Source organism: Podarcis liolepis (genome assembly GCF_965112155.1).
Source record: "Podarcis liolepis genome assembly, chromosome: 13".
NCBI lineage: Eukaryota > Metazoa > Chordata > Lepidosauria > Squamata > Lacertidae > Podarcis > Podarcis liolepis.
This window is the reverse complement of record NC_139573.1, coordinates 58,562,657-58,586,413: the sequence shown is the minus strand read 5'-3', so window position 1 is coordinate 58,586,413 and position 23,757 is coordinate 58,562,657. Positions and strand designations below refer to the sequence as shown.

Genomic DNA, 23,757 nt, shown 5'->3' with positions numbered 1-23,757 from the left:
TTAGGAAGCCATTAGTCTGCACCAGGCATCCTATTGGGAAGACCCAGTTTTCTGAGTGCATGCTCTGGAAGTTGGGCAATAGGGGCAGTACAGGATTCCTTTTGGTGTACCGACCTCCCCACTGCACCAAGGATTCCCTGCCCGAGCTGCTTCAGGTAGTGGCGGATATGTTCCTGGAGACACCTAGCTTGGTTGTCCTGGGGGATTTTAACATCCATGCCAACACAACCTTACAAGGGGCCGCTCGGGACTTCGTGGAAAGCATGGCCTCCATGGGGCTGTCCCTGAATAAGTTTGGCCCAACTCATAGCCACGGACATGCCTTAGACCTGGTGGTTACCTCTACGGATGTTGGTGATCTGACACTAACTAAAAGCGAAACAAAAGAAGCGCCATGGTCAGATCATTTCCTGGTGCAACTGGACTTCTCTGCAACCCTTTCCCTCTGCAGGGAGGTGGGACCGATTCGGATGGTCCGCCCCTGCCACTTAATGGATCCAATTGGCTTCCAGAGAGTGATAGGAGATGTTTTATTCCAAGATGATGGCCTTTCAGCTGATTCCCTGGTGGCACGCTGGAATGCAGAGTTAACCAGGGCTATTGACTGTCTGGCTCTGAAGTGCCCTCTCTGATTGCATGGAGCCCGGACAGCCCCGTGGTTTTCGCCGGAGCTGAGGGCGATGAAACAATCGTTGAGACGGCTAGAGCGCCGGTGGCGGAAAACTCATTCTGAATCAGGCCGGACAAGGGCTAGAGCTCAACATCGAGCCTACCAAGTGTCAATGGCGACAGCAAAGAGGGCCTTCTTCACCGCCTCTATTGCATCTGCAGAAAACAGCAGCCGGAGACTCTTTCAGGTGGTTCGCAATCTATCAGAACCACCTGCATCACCGGGGCCTGGTAGGGACCCCAAGATCTCCTGCAATGCTTTTGCAAAGTTTTTTTTGCAGATAAAGTCACTCAGATTCAGAAGGAGGTAGACTCCACCGTGGGAGCAGGGCCAGGGCAGGGGAGTGCTAGAGTCCTGTCTAGTCTTGTTACATGGGATCAATTCCAATCTGTTACCTCCGAGGATGTGGACAGGCTGCTTGGACAAGTGAAACCGACTACCTGTCTCCTGGATCCTTGCCCATCTTGGCTGATAAAAGTGAGCGGGAAGGGCTGGGTGATGGGCTCTGCGGGGTGGTGAATGCTTCCCTCTGTGAGGGAGCCTTCCCAGACCCGCTGAAAGAGGCGGTCATTAAACCGCTTCTTAAAAAACATCTTTAGACCCGGCCAACATGGCCAACTATCACCCAGTCTCAAATCTACCATTCTTGGGCAAGGTGATTGAGCGGATGGTTGCTGAACAACTCCAAGCACGCCTGGAGGATGCGGACCATTTGGATCCCTTGCCAATCGGGATTCAGGCCTCACCATGGGACTAAAACTGCCTTGGTCGTGCTGGTTGATGATCTAGGATAGGGACAAAGGTGAGAGCTGTTTCCTAGTTCTGCTGGATCTCTCAGCGGCCTTTGACACCATTGACCATAACATCCTTCTGGACCATCTAGAGGGGCTGGGAGTTGGGGGCACTGTTATACGGTGGTTCCGCTCCTTTCTCCTGGGCCGTGTCCAGAAAGTGGTGTTGGGGGATGAGTGTTCAGACCCCTGGGCTCTCACTTGTGGGGTGCCTCAGGGTTCCATCCTCTCCCCCATGCTTTTTAAAATCTATATGAAGCCACAGGGAGAGATCATCAGGGGGTTTGGGCTGGGTGTTCGTCAGTATGCAGATGACACCCAGCTCTACCTCTCTTTCAAATCAGAACCAGTGAAGGCGATGAAGGTCCTGTGTGAGTGCCTGGAGGCGGTTGGAGGATGGATGGCGGCTTACAGATTGAGGTTGAATCCTGACAAGACAGAAGTACTATTTTGGGGGGACGGGGGCAGGCGGGTGTGGGGGATTCCCTGGTCCTGAGTGGGGTAACTCTGCCGCTGAAGGACCAGGTGTGCAGCCTGGGAGTCATTTTGGACTCACAGCTGTCCATGGAGGTGCAGGTTAATTCTGTGTCCAGGGCGGCTGTCTACCAGCTCCACCTGGCACGCAGGCTAAGACCCTACCTGCCCACAGACTGTTAATTAATCCCATTGCTGTTGTTTGTAACCACATTTTTGCACCATTGCAGCCCCAGGAAACAGTGGATGCATGATTTTTTTGGTGCAGGCTGTAGCAATGGACATGCGATATGATCTGATGGTGAATTTGGGGTGACCCAATGTAAAAATCCTGAGGATCCATGGACTTTACCTCCCCTCTCCCAGGCAGCCTCCACTAGCGTCCCTTATCTCTCTCCCGATCCCACCAATCAGCTGCTTCCTCTCCCTCTTGTTTGCCTTAGTGTCTTTTAGGGTGGAGCAGTTTTTTGCTTCTCCTTTTCTTCTAATTTCTCTCCTCATTTATTTAGTCTTCCTGTCTCCTCTCCTTGCAAGTTTGCTGTCTTTACCTCCCCCCTCCCAGGCAGCCTCCTTTCTTGCTAGCGTCCCTTATCTCACTTCCGATCGCTTGCTATCAGTGGCTTTGTTTCAACACCCACTTCCCTCTTTCAAAAAAAAGAGCATGATCTGCTTTTTGCCCCTGGGCAATTCAGCTCCAGGGACCACAAATTTGCTCCATAAAACGCACAGACATTTCCCCTTATTTTTTAGGAAGAAAAAAGTGTGTCTTATGGAGCCAAAAATATGGTATATTCCTCTTGGCATTCCAAAGGTCATCAAAGTGGTTCACAAAACAATTTAAAAATGGAACACAACAGAGGGAAGGGACCACACCAGCCTCCCAAGAAAGAGAAATTCATCCTAGCAAAAGCCACTTAAGAGAATGCATGATTGAGGAGAGAAATCTAAAAATTTCATTTTTTTTTTTTTATAAAATTTTTATTTGGTTTTCTGCTTTTATAAAGACAAAACATACACAAAGAAAAAACAAAAGACAAAAACATGTATAAAATCAGCAAATCCCCATTTCATAACCTTGTTCCCTGACTTCCCCCCATCCCCCCTCATGCATCCCAGTTTCAAGATTATGTCAGCAAGTTGATATTTCTCCTCTTAACAATCTTATTCATCTTATCTCCTTTTTTATAATAAAGATTAATTTTCATAAGTTGGACTTAAGTTCTCTTCCATCGATTTTCATTTTATCTTAATTAAGAGTCATCTTAACCAAACCTAAAAGTCTTGAGAGTTTTTAAGAGTCTCTTCTTCCCTCCCTCCCATCCCCGGTTTTTGTCCCTTCCCAATAAAAATCCAAATTCGAAGTTCTCAGCCTGGGTTCCTCACGTCCGAGGCTTTCAAATCTATTTCCGTTCCTCTCCGCCTGTCCTGTTGGTAGTCCTTTATAGCAGTCGTCAGATCTGGGAAAAGTTCTTTCACCATCAAAGTATGTCCTCTTCCGACAAGAAGATTCAAAGGTAGCTGCTGAAGTATTTCCACAAAGTCTATCTCTTCCAAGTCTAAGTCCAAACGGAGGCCCCAATCATATTTCTTTATTTTAAATTCCTGTACTCCATTTTGTCTTGGGGCCTCCTCCTTCTTCTTCTGTATCTCTCGCAGACTTGTGGTGTATATGTTCCCAGCGTCTCCTTGCTTGTATTCCACAAATGTCAACTTTTGGTTGTTGCTTCCCAGGATTACTTCTTCTTTTTCTTGTTGTTTAGTCTCTTCCAGCTCTGTAGATATTGTTTCCCAATCAGCTGTGGATTCTTTCTCATTAAGGTCCTCAATACAAAGAGCAGAGTTGCCTGTTCCCAAGGTCATAGTCTCAAGTTGTTTGTTCATGGCCAAGCTCTGCTCCTGTAAGATTCCCACCAATTGAAACATCCTTTCGATTTCCACTAGTAACTTTCCTTCCACAGCCATTGTATCCATTGTAGTTTCACAGAGTTCCCCCTAGGGGGAATCTTGTTACTTATTTGCCTTTTCACCAACAATCCTTTAACTGATTATTATTACTTTGTTTCCAACAGTTTCAGCTCAATTATAACTCGTCTTGGTCCATAGGAATCTTAAATGGCAATTTCTCACTTTAAACCGCCCGTTTGGCAGCTCTGACAGCTGTCAAACTCCGCAGCTCTAACGCAGGCACAGAGGCAGGACGTTCCCGAGCCCGGGAGGGGGGGTTGTTTAAAACAAAAGGAAGGTTTCCAAAACTCCACTCTCCTGCACAAAATTTCCTTTAGTAAAATCTTGAAAGTTAGTGTCCTTTTTAACTCACCCCGCCAAGGGTAGGCTCTCCAGCTTATCTCTTGTGTCGTTGCTTAGATGGTCTGCAAGGGGGGGGGTGCGGACTTCCTTTTAGCACACCCCCCGGTCGTCTCCAATTGAAGGTAAAATTTTTATAAAGTCCCAATCCGTCTTACTCACGGGTGATTCTTTCAGTCCAAATTTTCAAGGAAGGAAGTCAGCGCTCTCCGGTCATGGCTCGCGGCTTCGCTCCACCGAGGTAGCGATCGACTCTCAGTGCCACGCCACCCCCGTATCCCCTCCGCAGCCTTTAAAAAGGCTCTTTGCGAATCAGGGGGGGCGCTTAAGGCACCCGCCGAGTCTTCAGTCCGCAGGCTTCCGCGCCTGCGGTTTTTAAGGGTCCCCGCGTCGCCGGCGCGGCAAAGACCCATCCTCAGTGGAGCCGATTCCCTCCGGAGCTCGGAGGGAATCCGCCATTTCCAGATTGCGTCAACCCGGAAGTCCGAGAAATCTAAAAATTTCAAGCAATGATTCTGTGTTGGTGGAGAACCCAAAGGGAGCAACCTGCCCATCCTTGGGATGCTCTGAAGGACAATCCCCAAACTGTGCTGAAGACCCGCTTGATATACATCAAGATCAGGCATGATTCCTTCTAGGTAGACAAATGAACGAGAATATAAGAAATATTCTGAATGTAATTGAATACCTATAGGTTAAAAATGAAAAGAAAGCAGCAGTGATGTTTATGGATGCTGAAAAAGCTTTTGACAACGTATCTTGGAATTTTATGATAAAATTACTTGAATAAATTAATTGTGGATCCAAATTTTTTAAAGGAATGCAAGCAATATATTCAGAACAAAAAGCCAAATTAATTGTAAATCAGGTGATAACAGAAGACTGTAAGATACAAAAAGGAACTAGACAAGGTTGTCGACTATCACCGCTTTTGTTCATTCTGGTCCTGGAAGTACTTACCAGAAACATAAGAAGATCACTGGGATAAAAACAGGGTTTAAATTAAAAACATATGATGATTTAGTGATTACAGTGGAAGATCCAAAAAACTCTCTACTCAGAGTTATAGAAAAGATTCATAAATTTGGGGAAGTGGAAGGATTTAAATTAAATAGAAATAAAACTAAGCCATTAGTTAAGAATTTGAAAGAAGAAGAGCTGGAGCAAAGTATTGAGATAGAAGTCCATATCTAGGGATATGGTTAACATCAACAAATATAAATATCTATAAAGACAACTATGAAAAAGTGCGGCTTGAGATAAAAAGAAATAAGGAGTAGAATGAACCCTACTAGGAAAAATTGCAGCGGTAAAAATGAATGTTTTGCCAAAAATGCTCTTTCTTTTCCAGACAGTCCCAGTAATGGTGAAAGATGACTGCCTCAAAAGATGACAGAAGGAAATTTCCAAGTTTATCGGGGGGGGGGGGCAAGGATAAAGCATAAGATACTTACAGATATAAAAAGAAAGAGGCAGTTTTGGTATGGATTAGGAACTGGATAAAACTGGAAAAGGAAGAAGCATTGGACTTAGAAGGTCACGATAACAGTTTTGGATGGCATGCATACTTATGGTATGGGAAAGGAAAAGTACATAAAGGATTCTATAATCATATAATTAGGAAATCATTAATGAGGGTGTGGGAGAGATATAAAGATTTAATAGAACAAAAGACACCTTGGTGGCTCTCACGAATTGAAGCTTTGCTGCTCAAGAACAAGAAGGAAAATGGAAACTAAAAGAGTATGAGGAAATAAAAGATCATTTTCAGAGTTGGCTACACTATAGGCAATTACATAAGATGTATAAAGAAGATAACAAGAAAGGATTTAGTTATACTACTTCTAGATTTCAAAAGGAAGTCATAGAAGGGAAAATGAAGTTGCTGAAGGATGCATATAGTATTCTGCTAGAATGGGAAACAAAAGATGAAGATGGGCACAAGATATAGGGCATAATATACAATTTGAAGACTGGGAAAAATTGTGGAAAACAGATTTTCAATTTACAGACTGTTCTCTTTTGAAAGAAAATTATATGAAAATTATGTACATGATGTATCACACCAGTACAGATAGCAAAAATGTATAAAACTGGGTCAAATATATGTTGGAAATGTAAAGGAAAAGAAGGTACCTTTTACCATATGTGGTGGGAATGCAGAGAAATTAATTTGGGGGGGGGAATGATATACAACGAGTTGAAGAAAATGTTTAAAATGACATTTTTTAAAAAAACCAGAAGCATTTTTGTTAGGGTTTGTTGGACAAGACCTGGCAAGAAAAATAAAGAATTTTTTTTATGTATGCAATGACAGTGGCAAGAGTCTTGAGAGCACAAGGATGGACGAATGAGGAAACCCCAACAAAAGAACAGTGGCAAGAGAAATTAATGAACTATGCAGAACTGGCGAAACTGACATGTAATAATAATAATAATAATAATAATAATAATAATAATAATAATAATAATAATAATGTAATATTTATACCCCGCCCATCTGGCTGAGTTTCCCCAGCCACTCTGGGCAGCTCCCAATCAGTGTTAAAAACAGTACAGCGTTACATATTAAAAACTTCCCTGAACAGGGCTGCCTTAAGATGTCTTCTGAATGTCAGGTAATTATTTATCTCTTTGACATCTGATGGGAGGGCGTTCCACAGGGCGGGCGCCACTACCGAGAAGGCCCTCTGTCTGGTTCCCTGTAGCCTCACTTCTCGCAATGAGGGAACCGCCAGAAGGCCCTCGGCACTGGATCTCAGTGTCCGGGCTGAACGATGGGGGTGGAGACGCTCCTTCAGGACCGAGGCCGTTTAGGGCTTTAAAGGTCAGCACCAACACTTTGAATCGTGCTCGGAAACGCACTGGGAGCCAATGCAGATCTCTCAGAACCGGTGTTATGTGGTCCCGGCAGCCACTCCCAGTCACCAGTCTAGCTGCCGCATTCTGGATTAATTGCAGTTTCCGGGTCACCTTCAAAGGTAGCCCCACGTAGAGCGCGTTGCAGTAGTCCAAGAGTGAGATAACTAGAGCATGCACCACTCTGGCGAGACAGTTCGCGGGCAGGTAGGGTCCCAGCCTGCGTACCAGGTGGAGCTGGTAGACAGCTGCCCTGGACACAGAGTTAACCTGCGCCTCCATGGACAGCTGTGAGTCCAAAATGACTCCCAGGCTGCGCACCTGGTCCTTCAGGGGCACAGTTACCCCATTCAAGACCAGGGAATCCCCCACACCAACCCGCTCCCTGTCCCCCCAAAACAGTACTTCTGTCTTGTCAGGATTCAACCTCAATCTGTTAGCCGCCATCCATCCTCCAACCACCTCCAGGCACTCCAGGCATGTAAATTGCGAGATAAAGACAACTATGACTTTAAAGAAGAATGGGAACCTTTTACAGTCTATTTAAAAAGACAACAAAATGAACTGGACTCCTTGGCAGGTTTTGAATAAATATACACAAATTTATTGGGTTAATATGGAGAGTAGATAATATAAGGATGTATAGAATTTTATAATATGCAGAGAACAATATGAGATGAGGAGGTGGGAGGCAGAAAAATGGGAGGGGGGAAAACAATGAAGATTATTTGTGTTGTTGATTTGTTATGTTGAATTTGTTAATAATTTTGTTTTAAAAAAGAACACTGCAATGGCCTTGCTGGATCTGACCCTGTTTCTAACATTGGCAAGCAGAGCGGGGAGGTGAAAGCCCATGACTGTCCTCCATTTGCAAATGGAGGGACTGGCCTCCATTTGCAAAGCTCAGAACTTGGCATAGCAATCTGTGCATATTCCCACCCCAAGATCTCCCACTTGATCTTCCTTACCGTTCATCAGGTCCAGAATGAAGCACAGCTTGTCAGGGGTGTGGAAGGCGTAAGTCATGCACACAATGAAAGGGCAGTCCTGGGGCGGGAGAGAAAGCAAAGGGTTTCTGTCAAGCAAGATACTGCCTTCCTGGCCCCTCCTGGATCCAGCAGGTAGGCACAAGGTACAAGTTTATGGTTTGCTTTTGGTACTGAGAAGCAGCAAACCTTTGCAAGACCAAACAGCCTCTGAAAGAGTTGGATGCTGTGCTGCCTTGTCCTGATTCTTGCCTAGAAGCATCCTTAGTTCACAGAACCATAGAACTGTAGAGTTGGGAGAGACCCTGAGGGTCATCTAGTCCAAACTCCTGCATTACAGGAACCACAGCTAAAGCATCTAGGACAGGTGGCCATCCAACCTGTTTAAAAACCTCTACGGAAAGGGAGTCCACCACCTTCTCAGTCTGTTCCACTGTCAAATGGCTGTTACCCACAGTAAGTTATTCCTGAAGTTCAGTTGGAATCTTCTTTCTTGTCATTTGAATCCCTTGGTTTGCTTCCTGCCCTCTGGAGCAGCAGAAAACAAGCTTGCTCCATCTTCCATATGACAACCCTTTAGATATTTGAAGATGAAGACCTCCCAGTCTTCTCTTCTCCAGGCCAACTTTCCCCTAAGTTCAAGGGGGAAGAAGAGCTGGCCAGACCTGGGACCTGCCACCAACTGACATCCTCCAGTCCTAGTCCCAGCCCCCTGATCATCCTACATGTGCCCCCAAGTTTGCCGCAAAACTGCTTTGAAAAGGAGGTGGAGGCCAAAGGGCTGAGACCCCACCCTTTACAGGCAAGCCATACTTTGACCATCACCTCTAGGCAGGCCAGGTTGCAGCCTCATGGGAACCAGCTGCTGACTCCCAGTAGATGCCTGCTCATCGTGGCTGTCTGCTGTGGGGAGACCGCGTCGTGATTCCCCAAAGACTCCGTCAACGTGTCCTGGAGGCTCTGCATGCTGGCCACCCAGGAATCGTCAAAATGAAGGCGTTGGCTCGGTGTTACGTCTGGCGCCCTAACATGGACAATGCCATTACTGCCTGGGTTTCCGCCTGTCAAGCGTGCCAAGAATCGAGGCCTGCGCCACCGGCAGCTAAGGGACACACCTGGGAGACGCCCAAGACACCGTGGTCGAGGGTGCACATCGATCTGGCCTGATGACAGGTCAGTCTTCTCCAACCTGGTGCCCTCCAGCTTCTATAATCCCTGGTCGTTGGCCATGCTGGCTGCTGGGGATGCTTGCTGGGAACTGGAATCCAAAATCAACTGGTGGGTACCAGGCTGGTAAAAGATGCCATAGGAGACACAGATGCCTGCACTGAGGGAGGACAACCAGGCAAAAGCATTTGAGAGGGGGCAGGTAGCGGGGCTTGGTGGCTCTTGCAAGGCTCCTGGGCAGCTTCTGGACAACTATGTCCCAGCAAGGAAATCCAAGTTCACAAGATTTTTTGAATTATTAGCTGGCTCTCAATAAACTCTCAGTCTTTGTTTTTCCACATGGAACGACAAGACCAGCAGTGGAATATGAGAAGCTTGGCTCAGACCCATGACCCACTGTCCATTTAGTTTTCAGATGTACAGTCCACCTCAGAACGCCTGGCTTATGGATTCGTAGAATCACAGAATTGTAGAGTTGGAAGGGACCTGACGGTCATCTAGACCAACCCCCTGCAATGCAGGAATCTCAACTGCAGGTTTGCATCATAACACACACCTTAGTCTACTGTTTCACACAGTAACTAACCAGCAACTGGTGTTCAGAGATAGCTAGAGGTTCCACTTAGTCATCACTGTTATTAGACTTTTCCACCATGAATTGGTCTAACAATCCCCTCCCCATTTTAAAATTCCTCTAAGCTGGCAGCCATCATGACATCTTTTGGCAGTGAGTCTCATCAATCAATTATACATTCAGCCTCCTTCACAGGATCATTGTGAGGATAAAATTATGTGAAGCGAAATAGAGATGCCCACCCTGGTGCCTAGGGATAAGAGGGGACAGAAATATAAATAAAGCATAAAGTAAAAGTCTCCACACATTCCCTCAACTTCCCAATACAAATGTAGGTAGCAGGTCTTCTCAGAGCAAGTTTCTCTGAAGGGGCTTGTGTACTCCTATATAAGATCATAACTCTCCTGAAACTCAATGGATCCCTTACAGGAAGGACTCAGTGGCAGAGAACATCAGCAGAGCCTGGCTGTTGGATCGGTCCAATGGCCCATGTAGGCCAGCATCTTGATCTCATAGTGGCCGATCAGATGCCCTAATAGGAAGCCCGCAAGCAGGACCCAAACACAAGGGCACCCTCCCCTCCTGTGGTTCCCATCATTTGATATCAGAAGCATTACTGCTTCAGCCAGTGGAGGCCCAGCATGGCCACCATGGCTACTAGCCATTGATAGCCTCCTCCTCCTCCATGAATGTATCTAATGCTCTTTCAAAGCCATCCAAGTTGGTGGCCACCTCTGCCTCCTGTGGGAGTGAGTACTTTTTCAGAGCTGCCCTGAATCTTCCAATAATCTGCTTCATTGGATGTCCCTGAGTTCTAGTGTTATAAGAGAAGGAGAAAAACTTTTCTGTATCCACTGTCTCTTCTTACTCAGCTCTTCTCTAAACTAAAAAGTCCCAAATGCTGCAACTTTTGCACACAGTGGAGATGCTCCATCCCCTTGATGATTCCTGTTGCCCCTTTCTGAACCTTTCCCTGGAATCTCCAGATAGGGCTGAGAGAGACCTGGAACGCTGCTGCCAGAGTGGCAAACACTGAGCTGAATGGGTCAATGGCCTGGCAGTATCAGGCAGCTTCCTAAGTTTCCGGCCTAGATAAATAACGTGCTATGAATTAGGGTACCAAAGTGACAGTAGGCCCATCTGCCCACGAACCTCATTTGTTTCGCTCAGCAGGCCTTCTCTGGGACCTCTTTGCTGGGCTGGGGGGCGGGTAGTGCTTCATCTGTGCACACAAAGACTTCTCTCCACCATTCAATAATTTTTCTCTTTCTTTCCTCCTTTGGTCAAATCACCCCATTACCAACCTCTCCTTCTCTGATTTGCTGCAGCTGACAACGTAGTTTCCTTTCCAAGGAGTGATATATTTGGCAACTGAGACCCAGATGTTGGGCTCCCCCCCCCCTTCACCAGCATTGTGAGGCACAGAGGAGCCTGGTGGGTCCTGGACTTATTTCTCGGCTTGCTCAGATAAGCCCCACTGCATGGACAGAGGAGCTGAACAAAGGCTGGCAGGCCTGGCAAAGGAGCTGAGCCACTAAACAATACATGGCATGACCCCAGGAGCCAGTCAGAGCATCTGGAGGGCACAGACCGGCTCTAAAGCATTGCAAAGGAAGACACCCCAGCCAAGGTCAATATCATTATTGTTTCTTTAATTTATTAGTTTCCCAACAACTTGCACTTAAAAACACAGACATAAACATGTTACACCATAGTAAGGTGGGGTGAGGGGAATCAAATAAAACATGAACATTTTGTACAACACACAAAAAGTGAATTTCAGAAATAGACTTGAAAGAGAAGTTGCTTAATTACAACTTATTAATTAACTGAAAACTATGGGGAGACCTGGTCTGAATAGAGATATTGGATTCTTGTCTCATGACATATGGTAAAGCTATTTTTTGTTTCATCTGCATACTACCCCTTGCTTTTTCCTGTAGCACTAATTGCAGTCATTAACAGTCGTCAACAGGTTTATCATACCCATTGAGTCAATCACCCATCTCCTACGACCCTTCTGAGAAAACCCCCACCCCACCCTCCCACTATATATAAGGGTCTAGTGACTTCTGTTTCAGTGTATCTGAAGAAGTGTGCATGCACACAAAAGCTTATACCAAGAACAAACTTGGTCTCTAAAGTGCTACTGGAATTTTTATTTATTTATTTTGACTGCGTCAGACCAACATGGCTATCAACCTTACAGCGTGCTTGGGATGAAAGGAGTGGGGGGGAACCATGTATACCAGCTTGAAGCTCCTTTGAGGAAAAGCTGGGATAGAAATGCAATACATACATACATACATACATACATACATACATACACACATAATGAACACATACATACAAAATCATTATATACCGTATTTTTCGCTCCATAAGACGCACTTTTTTCTTCCTAAAAAGTAAGGGGAAATGTCTGTGTATCTTATGGAGCGGATGTGTGGTCCCTGGAGCCGAATTGCCCAGGGGCAAAAAGCAGATCATGCTTTTTTTTTTTTTTTTTTTTTGAAAGAAGGAAGTGGGTGTTGAAACAAAGCCGCTGATTGCAAGCGATCAAGCGATTGGAAGCAAGATAAGGGACGCTAGCAAGAAAGGAGGCTGCCTGGGAGGGGGGAGGTAAAGACAGCAATCTTGCAAGGAGAGGAGACAGGAAGACTAAATAAATGAGGAGAGAAATTAGAAGAAAAGGAGGAGCAAAAAACTGCTCCAGCTAAGAAAAAGACACTAAGACAAACAAGAGGGAAAGGAAGCAGGAGAGAGATAAGGGACGCTAGTGGAGGTAAAAGCCCATGGATCCACAAGATTTTTACACTGGGTCACCCCAAAATCATGCATCCACTGTTTCCTGGAGCTGCAATGGTGCAAAAATGTGGTTACAAAGCACGGGTCCGCATGGATCCTCAGAAATTTTACATTGGGTCACCCCAAATTCACCATCAGATCACAAAGCATGTCCATGGCTACAACCTGCACCAAAAAAACCATGCACCCACTGTTTCGTGGGGCTACAATGGCGCAAAAACGTGGTTACAAAGCATGGATCCCCATGGATTCTCAGGATTTTTGCATTGGGCTACCCCAAACTCACCGTCATATCACATGTCTGTGGCCACAGCATGAACCACAAAAATCATACATCCACTGTTTTGTTCAGAATAGTTTTTTTTATTGTTTTCCTCCTCTAAAAACTAGGTGCGTCTTATGGTCAGGTGCGTCTTATGGAGCAAAAATACGGTACATTCTATCAAGCAGTGGCAAAGCAGCTTTGGCAACCATACAAGAGTGTGCTCTCACATAAAATGGTCAAAGGCTGCCTCTTGCCACCAGGAAGCTGCCCTCATAGTTCTTGAGGGTGACAAAGCAAATGATGGACTCTCACCACATGGACACTTAGAGCCTTGCTACAGGGCGCACACACCTCTGGCTGAAGTGCTCTTTTTTCCTTTTCTTTTTTGCCTGCAAAAGCTCAAAGGACAGTCGGGCCATTTCAGTCCTTAGGCCATATGGAGGAAACCAGGCCCTGGGGATCCCAGTAAGGTCCACTCCTTCCCTTGGGATGCTATTTGCTTTGCCATATTCAACCCCCACATGATGGCATTCTTCATCCACTGTCAGAGCCAGCATGCCTCTCTCTGTATACCAGTTGCAAAGAACCACCAGTGGGGAGGCTGCTGCTGCTGCACTTGTGTCCCACTTGCAGGCTTCCCAGAAGAAGTATCTGGCTGGCCTCTGCAAGAACAGGATGCGGGATCTCGTATTTTGCACAATTTGTATACGGTGTTTGTTTGATAATGTGTGGTTTGCTATGCCTAATAAAGGATTGACTTTAAAAAAAAACCCAGGATGCTTGACTAGATTTGGCCTGATCCAACTACAGGGCTCTTCTTACGTTCTTATTCACTATCCTAGTTTCATTTTCCAGCATTTTTATAGATCAGGAAATCGTGAATTCATTTGGAACAGTCACTGAGAACAAAAAAATAATAATCAACTTCTCTGCCAGCATCCCCAGTAACTATGGCAATCAGAGCTACTTTTGGCTTGACGTAACAAGGTTATTTTTCTCTGAAGATGCTGCCACTTTGATGTGTGTTTCCTAATCAGCCCAGAAAGGAGAATTTGGAGTTGTGTGCTGTGTGTGCACTTGACATGTGTATCTTTTTAACACTGGGTCACAACCACAGGAAAGGACGGAGCTGATGTAAAACAAGAAATTCGCCTCTCCAAATGCTGGTAAGCCAACTGGATCCTGAAGATAAATGGAAAGATCTCTATCCGCTGTTGCATATCATGGCTGTAGAGTCATTCAGTGTATAAAGTCCTTTATTATAGCACTGAGGGGTTGAAGAAGAGTCCTGCTGGATCAAAGCAACCAGATCATAATGTCATAAAACTTCAAAGTTGGAAGGGACAGCAAGGGTCATCGAGACTAACTCCATGCAATGCAGAAATCACAGCTAAAGAATCTTACAGGAGGACATCCAACCTTTGTTTAAAAATCTCCAAAGAAGGAGAGTCCACCAACTTCCAAGAGAATCGGTTCCACTGTAGGGGACTACTGGGGAGGCGCCTCCGGCAATGGCTGGATTCCTCTGATCGGGAGGAATCAGCTCCGTGGAAATCTGGGTCTGGCTGCCACAGCGAAGGCGGAGACCCGTTAAAAATCACAGGCGGGAGAAGCCTGTGAGCGTGGGATTCGGCGGGCACCTTTTGCGCCTCCCCCACTCGCGGGGAAACCCGGTTTTGGGGATCCGGAGTGACGTGGGGTGAGCGGCGCGGTGCTTCAAATCATCTGCTTCTTCCACGGAGCGAAGCCGCATAGCTGTTGTCGGAGAGCGCTGACTTTTTCCTGTGGACAATTTGACTCTAAAGTAACTACCCGTGAGTAGAGCTTAATCAGGAAAATTGGATTTTTAAAATGTCTAATTTGGCATCGAAACGGGGAAGGTTCAATACAGGAAGTCCGCCTTCCCCTTTTGTAAATAGACTGAAGCAATTGAGGCTGCAAGCTGAAGTCTTGGAAAGCCTTTTGTAAAAGACTTAATTTCCATAAGTAAAGAATATAATCCCCCCCCCTTGGAGGCAGGAGAAGGGGGGCGGAGTTGTGGACTGAGTTTGCCTGTGGAAGAGACCAAGAGAGGCAAAATACCGCCGCTCGGACCCTGGGAACGGGCTGCTAGTAGGTCCGACATTTGGTGGGATGTTTATTGACAGCGTTTGGATCATTCATTGACAGCTAGCATAAGAAAGAGAAGATACATTGTTTCTACTGTCTCCAGCAGTGAAAGTAACTGAAAATTGAAATTAGTTTTAGGTCGTTTGAACTGTGCCTATAAGAGGATATTATGTATCAATACAAATAGAAACTGTTTCCCTCTAGTGGAAGTTCTTGAAACTGGCAGCTATATAAGACCTGGGCTGGGAAATTTCCAGCGGTAAGATAAAACCTGTGAGACTGTGAGATTGACCTTGAATCAATAGATAGCGAGTGTTATGGCAGATGGGAAAGACGGAATGTCGCCAGAAGAGGCCTTAGCGGTTGTATTAGTGAAAACAAATGACTCGCTGGAACAACTTCACAAGAAAATGGATGTGATAAATATGAAAATGGATGCTGCAAATATTAAAACTGACTTAATGGTAGAAAGTTTAAATAACCTGGGACAAAAGGTGAATACCAATATAGAAACCACCCAGAAATTGATACAGGAATCTATCCTGATACGGCAAACTGCGGATGAAGTTAAGGAGAAAACCCTTGCTGCTGAAGTTAAAGTATTTCAACTGGAGAGAGAGAGAGTCCCATCCATACAAGGACAACTTTATGAATTCAAGCGGACACTGGTTATGACTGAACTTAAAAAAAAACAGATGAAATTGAGGATCAGAGCCCTACCTAAGGAAAATGTGAATTTATTCAAGGGCAACTGTGAAGGACGTTGGCTTGAAGAGAAGGGGGATTTGGAAATAGGGTTAAATTGGAAGTTATTGTTGGGCCGAGTTGTTGTGGTGGAGATGAGGGTTGCTGTGATGTTGGGGATGTTGCTTTTGTTTCAAACATTGCAAGCTTTGGATGGGAGGGATTGTTTCAGGAGGTGGCAGAGGGACGTCTCTAGATTTGTTTGGCAGGGCAGGAAGCCCCGAGTAAAATTTAAGATATTAACGGATGCTAAAGAAGGAGGTGGACTTGCCCTGCCAGACCCCTAAGTTTTGTTGTGAATCATCTGCTTTTTGCTGGCTGAGAGAATCGGCAGAATCCGAGACCAGGGAGAAGAGCTGGTGGAAGAAGAAGAAGAGAAGAGTTTGGATTTGATATCCCGCCTTTCACTCCCTTTAAGGAGTCTCAAAGCGGCTAACAGTCTCCTTTCCCTTCCTCCCCCACAACAAACACTCTGTGGGGTGAGTGGGGCTGAGAGACTTCTGAGAAATGTGACTAGCCCAAGGTCACCCAGCAGCTGCATGTGGAGGAGCGGAGACGCGAACCCGGTTCCCCAGATTACGAATCTACCGCTCTTAACCACTACACCACACTGGCTAAGACTGGAAGTTTAAAGACTATTTATAGAAATATTGCAAAATTAATGAATGTTAGAACACAGTTGGAATGAAGTTATATGGCTTTAGCAGAAATGTTATAAGGAATTAAGTATAAATAGATCAATAGAGTATTAAAGGGAACAAAATAAGGTTAGAATGTGTTAAGATAGGATAGAAAACAGGGGAAGATGGAAAGGAATTGCTGAAATAATTAATTGATGTGGAATACAAAAAGGGAGGTGTGAGGAAGTCGTGGAAATAAGCGAACGAAAGATATGACATTGAAATTGTTTAATATGTTTTAAATGGTCTTTGTTTTGTTTTATTTGTCTTATGTGTTAGTTTGGTAGTGTTTTTGTATTGCATTGTGTTGTTTTTCGTTTGTTTTTTCTTTTTTCTTTTTTGTTTGTAGTGTTTAAATTTAAATTTTTGGAAACTCAATAAATATTATTTTTTTTTAAAAAAAAGAGAGAGAATCGGTTCCACTGTCAAAACGGCTCTTACCATCAGAACGTTCTTCCTAATGTTCGGTCGGAATCTCCTCTCTTCTAATTTGAATCCATTGGTTCAAGTCCTACCTCCTGGAGCAGCAGAAAACAAGCCTGCTCCGTCTTCCATGTGATAGTCCTCCAGGTATTTCAGATGCCTCCACGAAGCCCACAAGCAAGGTCAGAAAGCAACTCCCTGGCCACTGGTATGCAGAAACACACTGCCTCTGGGTAGGGAGGTTCCATATGGACAACATTTCATAGCTTGGCCTAAAGTCATCTAAGTTACTACATAGTGTGGTGCTGGCTGTGCTGGAATTTGCCTTATACCAAGTCAAATGATTGGTCCACTGAGCTCAGTACTGTTAACGATGATTGGCCAGGATTTCAGGTAGGAATCATTCCCAGCACTACCTCAGCTCTGGAAATTCAAGGGGCTGGGATTTGCATCCAAATCAGATTCCCTCTGCCACTGCGCTATGTGCAGCCCTTCCCCAAAGCCACCAACTTAGATAGTTTTGAAAGGGGTGCAAGGCAAATCCACAGAGGAGGATAAGGCTGCCTGGTGGCAGCATCTTACCTCCAGTATGGGTGGGAAGCTCCAGTTCCAGGTGGGAAGTCTCTGGGTCCCAAGTGCTGGGGAGAACAAATAAGGGGGGTGCTGTTGCAGTTATGTCTTGCCTGCACACTTCTTGGAGGCATGTGGGTGACTCCTGGGAAGATAGGCCTAGATGGGCCTTTGGTCTGATCCAGCTGCAGGACTCTGATGTACGCTGGTGGCCATCACCACAACTCATGACAATCAATTCCACAAATTTATTAGGTGCTGTCTGAGTACCTTTCTTCATTTCCTCCTGAATCTCCCACCAAACTACTTTTTGGATGACCTCTTGGGGGACAGAGAAAAGCTTTCCACTTTCTTTACCCCATGCCTACTTTCACAAACCTCCTTAATGACCTTCCTCAGGAACCTTTTTCCTTAAGTGCTTTAGCTTTTTTGCATCAGGAAGGTGTTCCTGCTCCAACAACCATTTCGGTTGCCATTTTCTGTACTTCTTCCAGCTCTATAATATCCTTGCTTGAGACAGGCTGGCCAAAGCTGAGCATCAGGCACATTATTATTAATTATTATTATTATTATTATTATTATACCGCCCTCCAGGGCAGTTCATGCCCTCCAGATGCTGTTGAACTCCAATTCCCATCAGTCCCAAAAGCCAGAGGTCAAGGGCAGTGGGCAGGAGAGCACATCCTGTTTCACCGCCTGAGGCAAAATGGGAAGGGGCTGCCCTGCCAATCCCTCCTTTACCTGGGTGATATGGCAGTGACTGCAAAGCAATGATGGCCAATTCTGGTGAGATCTCATAGGGGAAATGAGTGCTCACACAGCTCTTGGTGGAAGGTGCCACTCCTGATGTTCTGCCACCCAAGGCAGCTGCTTTGGCCCACCGCATGGGCAGGCCGGCCCTGGCATTGAGAGTTGGAGCCCACTAGTATCTGGGGCTTCAGGTTGGGGAAGACTGCTGTACACCACGATTCAAATGTGGCCACACAACAGACTATTGTAGCCAGACTGACTTTGGCTTAATATGACAAGGACTTCCTCATACTTTCATGTCTTGTTCTGTTCATCCATTTAGTCACCAACCCAATTTCAAGGGCCTCTGGAAAGCACCTGCTGGTATCTTTCAGCTGAAGGTTGACCCCTATTTTGGCAGTGACAACTCACAACACAAGGGAGCATTTGTTTATATGGCTGCAGAATACCTCCGGGAATCCACTGGTTGAATTTATATCCTAAACTTCATTGGGTTTAGAGTGAGTTACAGTAAAACCAAAATGCCACTGTTAAAGCAACAAATACAAATGTAAAAATTAAAAGCATGCAACACCCAGTCTGCCCTGTGGTGGAATTTCCCAATATTGTTATTATTATTATTAACGTTAAGAGAATGAGCAAAGAGTCAGAACATACTTACGCCTGTACTGACGAGCGACAGCATGATCCTTTCATTCAAGGCTAAAGTCTCCCCTTGCTTCATCTTGATCCTCTTCTTATCCAAGCATTTCATTGCATACCTGAAAATTGTAACTTGTTGAGAAAGGGGCTTTAACAGAGCATTCAATTTTCATCACTTTCAACTGGTAGTTTGAAGGCAGAAAAGTAGGTAAACTGGGAGTTCAGGAGAGGTTCAGGGAATGCTGCCATAGGCAAGGTCCACCTTTCTGGTCCCTCAAGAAGAGATGCTGCTCCACTGAGTTACAATTCCTCTGGTTCAGTTATCCCACCTCTATTGCTTGTGAGTTTTGGTTTATAAGTCACTCTACAGTAGCCTTCCCCAATCTGGTGTAATTCTCATCACCTAAGAGATGCTTTCTCAAGAGGCCATTGTTATCGCCCAACAATGGTGGAAAACGGAAAACGGAAATGCATTTTGCAAGAGGTGACCCAGCCCCTTTGGAAAGGGACCAGAGCCCATAGCAAAATCCAGACTGCCTAAGCAGCAAGGACAGTTTGGGGTGGGGGTACCTGCTCAGACAAAACTGGACATTCACATATAGATATGCTGCCCCCATACCCTGGGTTAAGGGTGAAAACAGCATTCACTGGCACAATTTAGAAGGAAATTCTTTAGATGAATAAAGCAGTGGATAAAAGCATGTTAACTGTACCTCAGTTAAAATGCAATAAGCCCACTGGGGGCCAATGAAGCTTCAATGGGTCATCACTCCCCACTCCTCAGACACACCTTGCTGCTGGCTTTTTCAGGTGGAAAGGGCATCCCACTTCCCAGCCAAAGTGGAGAACCACAGCAATTAAACACACAGCACTGCAATGCCCCTCACGTTGATTGTTCTGTTACTTGGGGATTTTATATGGATGCATTACAAATACAAACAAAGCTACTTACATCTTCCCTGTGTCTGCTTTCCGGCAGCCATAAACTTCTCCGAAGCCCCCTCGCCCGATGATCCGGTGGACACTGAAGTCATTCATGGTCAGCTGGGGATGGAAGAGGTGGAAATGAACATTTGCTTGTGCTGACCAGCACACATGCCTCCTTGCAAGCACCCACCTGCCTCCAAAAACAACTCAGGCTAATGTGTCACAACGAACTGGCTGCCTCCTTTTGCTTTTCAGGGATTTGGTGCAATTTAAGGATGAAATGGAATCCTATTCCTTGCAAAGCAGTGGTGCACTCTGGAGATCAGGGAATCAATAGGGGGACACATGAAAGGAGACAATGCCCAAATTATAAGGAATTGAAGGCAGAAGAGATTTTGTGGGTTTCAGGGCAAATGTGAGAGCACTACTGAGGAATGTTCATTTAAACTAGGGGCCTGCAGAATAAGTGCTCCAAATGAAACTTTGAGACAAAGTCAGCTAATTAGAGCTTGGTGCTAATAGCACTAAGGTTTGATCCTCGTGTGGGATAGCTGCCTATTCCTGCATTGAAGGGGGTTGGACTGGATGATCCTCAGGGTCCCTTCCAACTCTACGATTCTGATTCTATGAAATAAGTCCAAAGCAGAGCTTAAATCAAACTGTCAAGGATAGTCTCAAAATCTCATAATGCTTTCATTGCGCACTTGAAGCAACAGGCTGCCTCTGAGCATGTGCCAAGTGCCTTTCTTCACCATGGAGAAACCACATCATGCAGAACCCAGAATGCCAACCTTTGTACTGGGCCTTGCGCCAGCAGGACCCCCAGACTCATCTATAAAGAAATACAGGTGGCCTTTTTGGGACGAAGGGTGGAACATAAATTCAATCAATCAAAGTTAGAAAGCAAACTGTGAAGGCAATGTTCTAAAAGCAAAAACAGAAAAGCTGCTTTTGCTAAGAACACCCAATCTCAGTGTTGTTAAGTAAACAGCAGACCATCCCTATCTGGGATGCTGACCATCCCTATCTGGGATTTGGGAGTGGGGCTTCCCAGAGGTGGGGGGCGGGGCGGGGCGGGCACAGGGGAAGATTGTTGTTGCTGCTAGACTGAAGCTGGGTGGAGAAAGATAGTCTGCTTATTCATGGGGGCACTCAAAAGTACCGTATTTTTCGCTCTATAACACGCACCCGACCATAACACGCACGTAGTTTTTAGAGGAGGAAAATCCGTATGCATGCCACCCGTGGGCATTCCCTCCATAACACGCACAGACATTTCCCCTTACTTTTTAGGAGGAAAAAATTGAGTGTTATGGTGCAAAAAATACGGTAAGTCTCTTGAAATAAATTAGGCTTCCTTCCTTTTGAGAAAAAAGTTGACATTGCAATGCCTTCCTCTACTCAATTGTCTATATCCCCCACTCAGTCACTATAGGTGTATGTGTTTCATCACGGGGCTGTTATCTATTAACATACTGTAAACATAAAACAAAAATGTGTTCCTGCTCAAGACAAGTGCCTTTGTCTTGCTCATATCAAAATACATATAAGCCCAGTGTTCTCTGAAAGAATTTCACCAATTGCTTGGAGGTCCCCCAGAAACTAGGCAGTGGTCCAGATCCACCTCATCCCTGCCCCTATTTTTAGAAATGCACACACACACACACCTGCAATTACTTACATGAATGTTTAGCTCTACATTTTTCCACTGACAAAATCTAGTAAACTTATCACTGCAAAAGAGAAGAAAAGAAATGATGAAAACTGTGCACGTGATAATTTATGAAAAGTAAAAACTATATTTAAAATTTTTAAAGCTCTGTTGAAGAGCAAACCTTCAGTGAGCAGATGTTAATTAAAGACAGTTCTATAGCAATACATGGTTTACGATGCTTCTGACAGCATTCCAGTAAAAATGCCTCCATATTTCTTATTTCTGTAAGACTCAATCGTAATTTTTTTTATTTAAAAAATCTCCAATCATATCCTGGGAAAAGTAATTAATCTCTGCATTTTAGAGCTCTATAAAATAATTAAGGAATCACATAGGTGTCATTATCATATGCTGCCAGGGAATTTTGTTTTTTTCTAAAAGTTAAATGACTGTTTATTTCCAAAGTAGACCCCTGAAAGATCACATTGTATAATGATCTTTGTTCTCATATATAATTTAGTGATTTCATCTGCTACATTTGGGAGTAAAATCTCTGAGGTGCAAGTCCTTTTGTGAAAGCAAACAGAATTAAGAACATAGGAAAGGATCTTTTAGCATCTACCTTCCAGCACACCAAGGGCCAGTACTCAGAAGCTCATTTTGCAAGACCTTAGGTCTAATCCAGTGATGGCCAAACTTGGCCCTCCAGCTGTTTTGGGACTACAATTCCCATTATCCCTGACCACTGGTCCTGTTAGCTAGGGATGATGGGAGTTGTAGTCCCAAAACAGCTGGAGGGCCAAGTTTGGCCATCACTGGAATCTATCAACACAGCTCAGGTTCAACAAAATTGTCTCAGCTGGCAATCCTGCCTATTGGAACTCTTTCTTAGATAGCTCTGCCAAGCCATTTGCTCACAAAAGCTTTCCCTAACTAGGCATGTCCCTTCTGCTTTCCTGTTTATTAAAAACAGTAAAACTCCAATGAGAACATTTTCATTCTACTTCTTATGGCAGTTGTTTTGCAGGGGCTGAGCTGGGTTTGCTGTACTGCAAAGCATTTTGTAATGCGGCTAAGCTCTTCTGCAAGATGTGCAGCTCTTTTTATTTACTAATAAAAATAGAAAATGAAAATAAAGCAACTTAATTAACCAAGTAGATAAAATCAGCTGTAAATCTTGCAGAAGAGCTGAGCCACATTATAAAATGCTTGCTGAGTGAAAATCCAGCTCAGCTCCTGCAAAGCGTATCTAATTGCCAAGCACAGCAGAGTGAAGAACACCTTCCATGATCAGAGGAAACATCAGGAGAGTAAACTTTGAAGCTGGATGGAAGGAAGATAACTGCCTTCTGCTTAGACTAGAAGAGTGGGCAGGTCCATGTACAAGGCACAGACTCTTAAAGGCACAGACTCATTACCATTCTAGCACATTCAATGCACCTGGATGCAGTTTGCAAAATGGCTTGTGTCTGCTCCTTCCTACTAGCCATCCCAATGCCAATCCTTCAGCAACTGGCCATGTGACAAACATGCAATCAGATTCATACCTTTCTAGAAACATTTGGAAGGTTTTTCCTCTGAGGCTGTCACAAATTTCTTCTATGTAGGGCTAGAGGGGGAAACAAACATTTAATGTATTTGAGGCAGTGGCCTTTACTTGAAATAATACTTGCAAAGTGCCTAATGAAACATTTAAAAATCCCTAACAGGAGTGAAAAAGCTTCAATAAACTAAGCAGCAGAAACAAGAAAAAGGTGGTAACAAAATTCAGCAGAAGGCATCGTCTGCAAATAAAGTCCCTAAAGCAAAAACCTTCCTAAGGATGTAAGAGGCCAGCTGCCAGGTGAGGCCAATGGGGGCCCCTCTAGTCCAGCCTGTCCTCACAGTGCCCAACCAGGTGCCCAGCAGGACTCCAGCGCAAGAGTGATCCCTGCTCCTGTGGATCCCAGCAACAGTCTTTGCCTGTCAGAGACAACAGAGGGAGCTCAACCCCTTGCAGGGAATCGGATAACATTTGGGCCACTGGACAGAAGCTTCTAATGAGAGTATTAAAGTACAGCCGTGATCATAGAGAAGATGGTCCCTTAAAGATGCCCTCACATTGCTTCAGAAGAGGAAGCCCCAAAATACCATTCATCTTGTGATAAGCTGCAGATTGTTTTCAAGAAGCAATTTCCTGTAGGGTCAGTAGTTAGGAGGCATATTGGGTAACAGCACATTTCAACTTGACATAAGGAAAATGTCACCACATTCCTTGCTTTGAACAAAGTGGCAATACTTGATCACAGAATTGTAGAGCTGGAAGGGACCCTGAGGGTCATCTAGTCTAACCCCTGCAATGCACAAATCTCAACTACAGC

At 45.0% G+C, this 23,757-nt stretch overlaps 1 protein-coding gene across 5 annotated transcripts in view; it reads right to left on the bottom strand.

Moving 5' to 3' along the window:
* Positions 1 to 23,757, bottom strand: part of GRK3 (G protein-coupled receptor kinase 3) — a 151,049-nt gene that overhangs the window by 30,277 nt on the left and 97,015 nt on the right. For all 5 annotated transcript variants that reach the window (XM_083470938.1, XM_083470940.1, XM_083470939.1 and 2 more), the window contains 5 exons: positions 22,945 to 23,006; positions 21,425 to 21,476; positions 19,769 to 19,860; positions 18,836 to 18,935; positions 8,067 to 8,145 (listed from right to left, as the gene is read on the bottom strand). In XM_083470938.1, the coding sequence (XP_083327064.1) occupies positions 8,067 to 8,145; positions 18,836 to 18,935; positions 19,769 to 19,860; positions 21,425 to 21,476; positions 22,945 to 23,006 (385 nt within the window). The remainder of the gene's footprint in view (positions 1 to 8,066; positions 8,146 to 18,835; positions 18,936 to 19,768; positions 19,861 to 21,424; positions 21,477 to 22,944; positions 23,007 to 23,757) is intronic.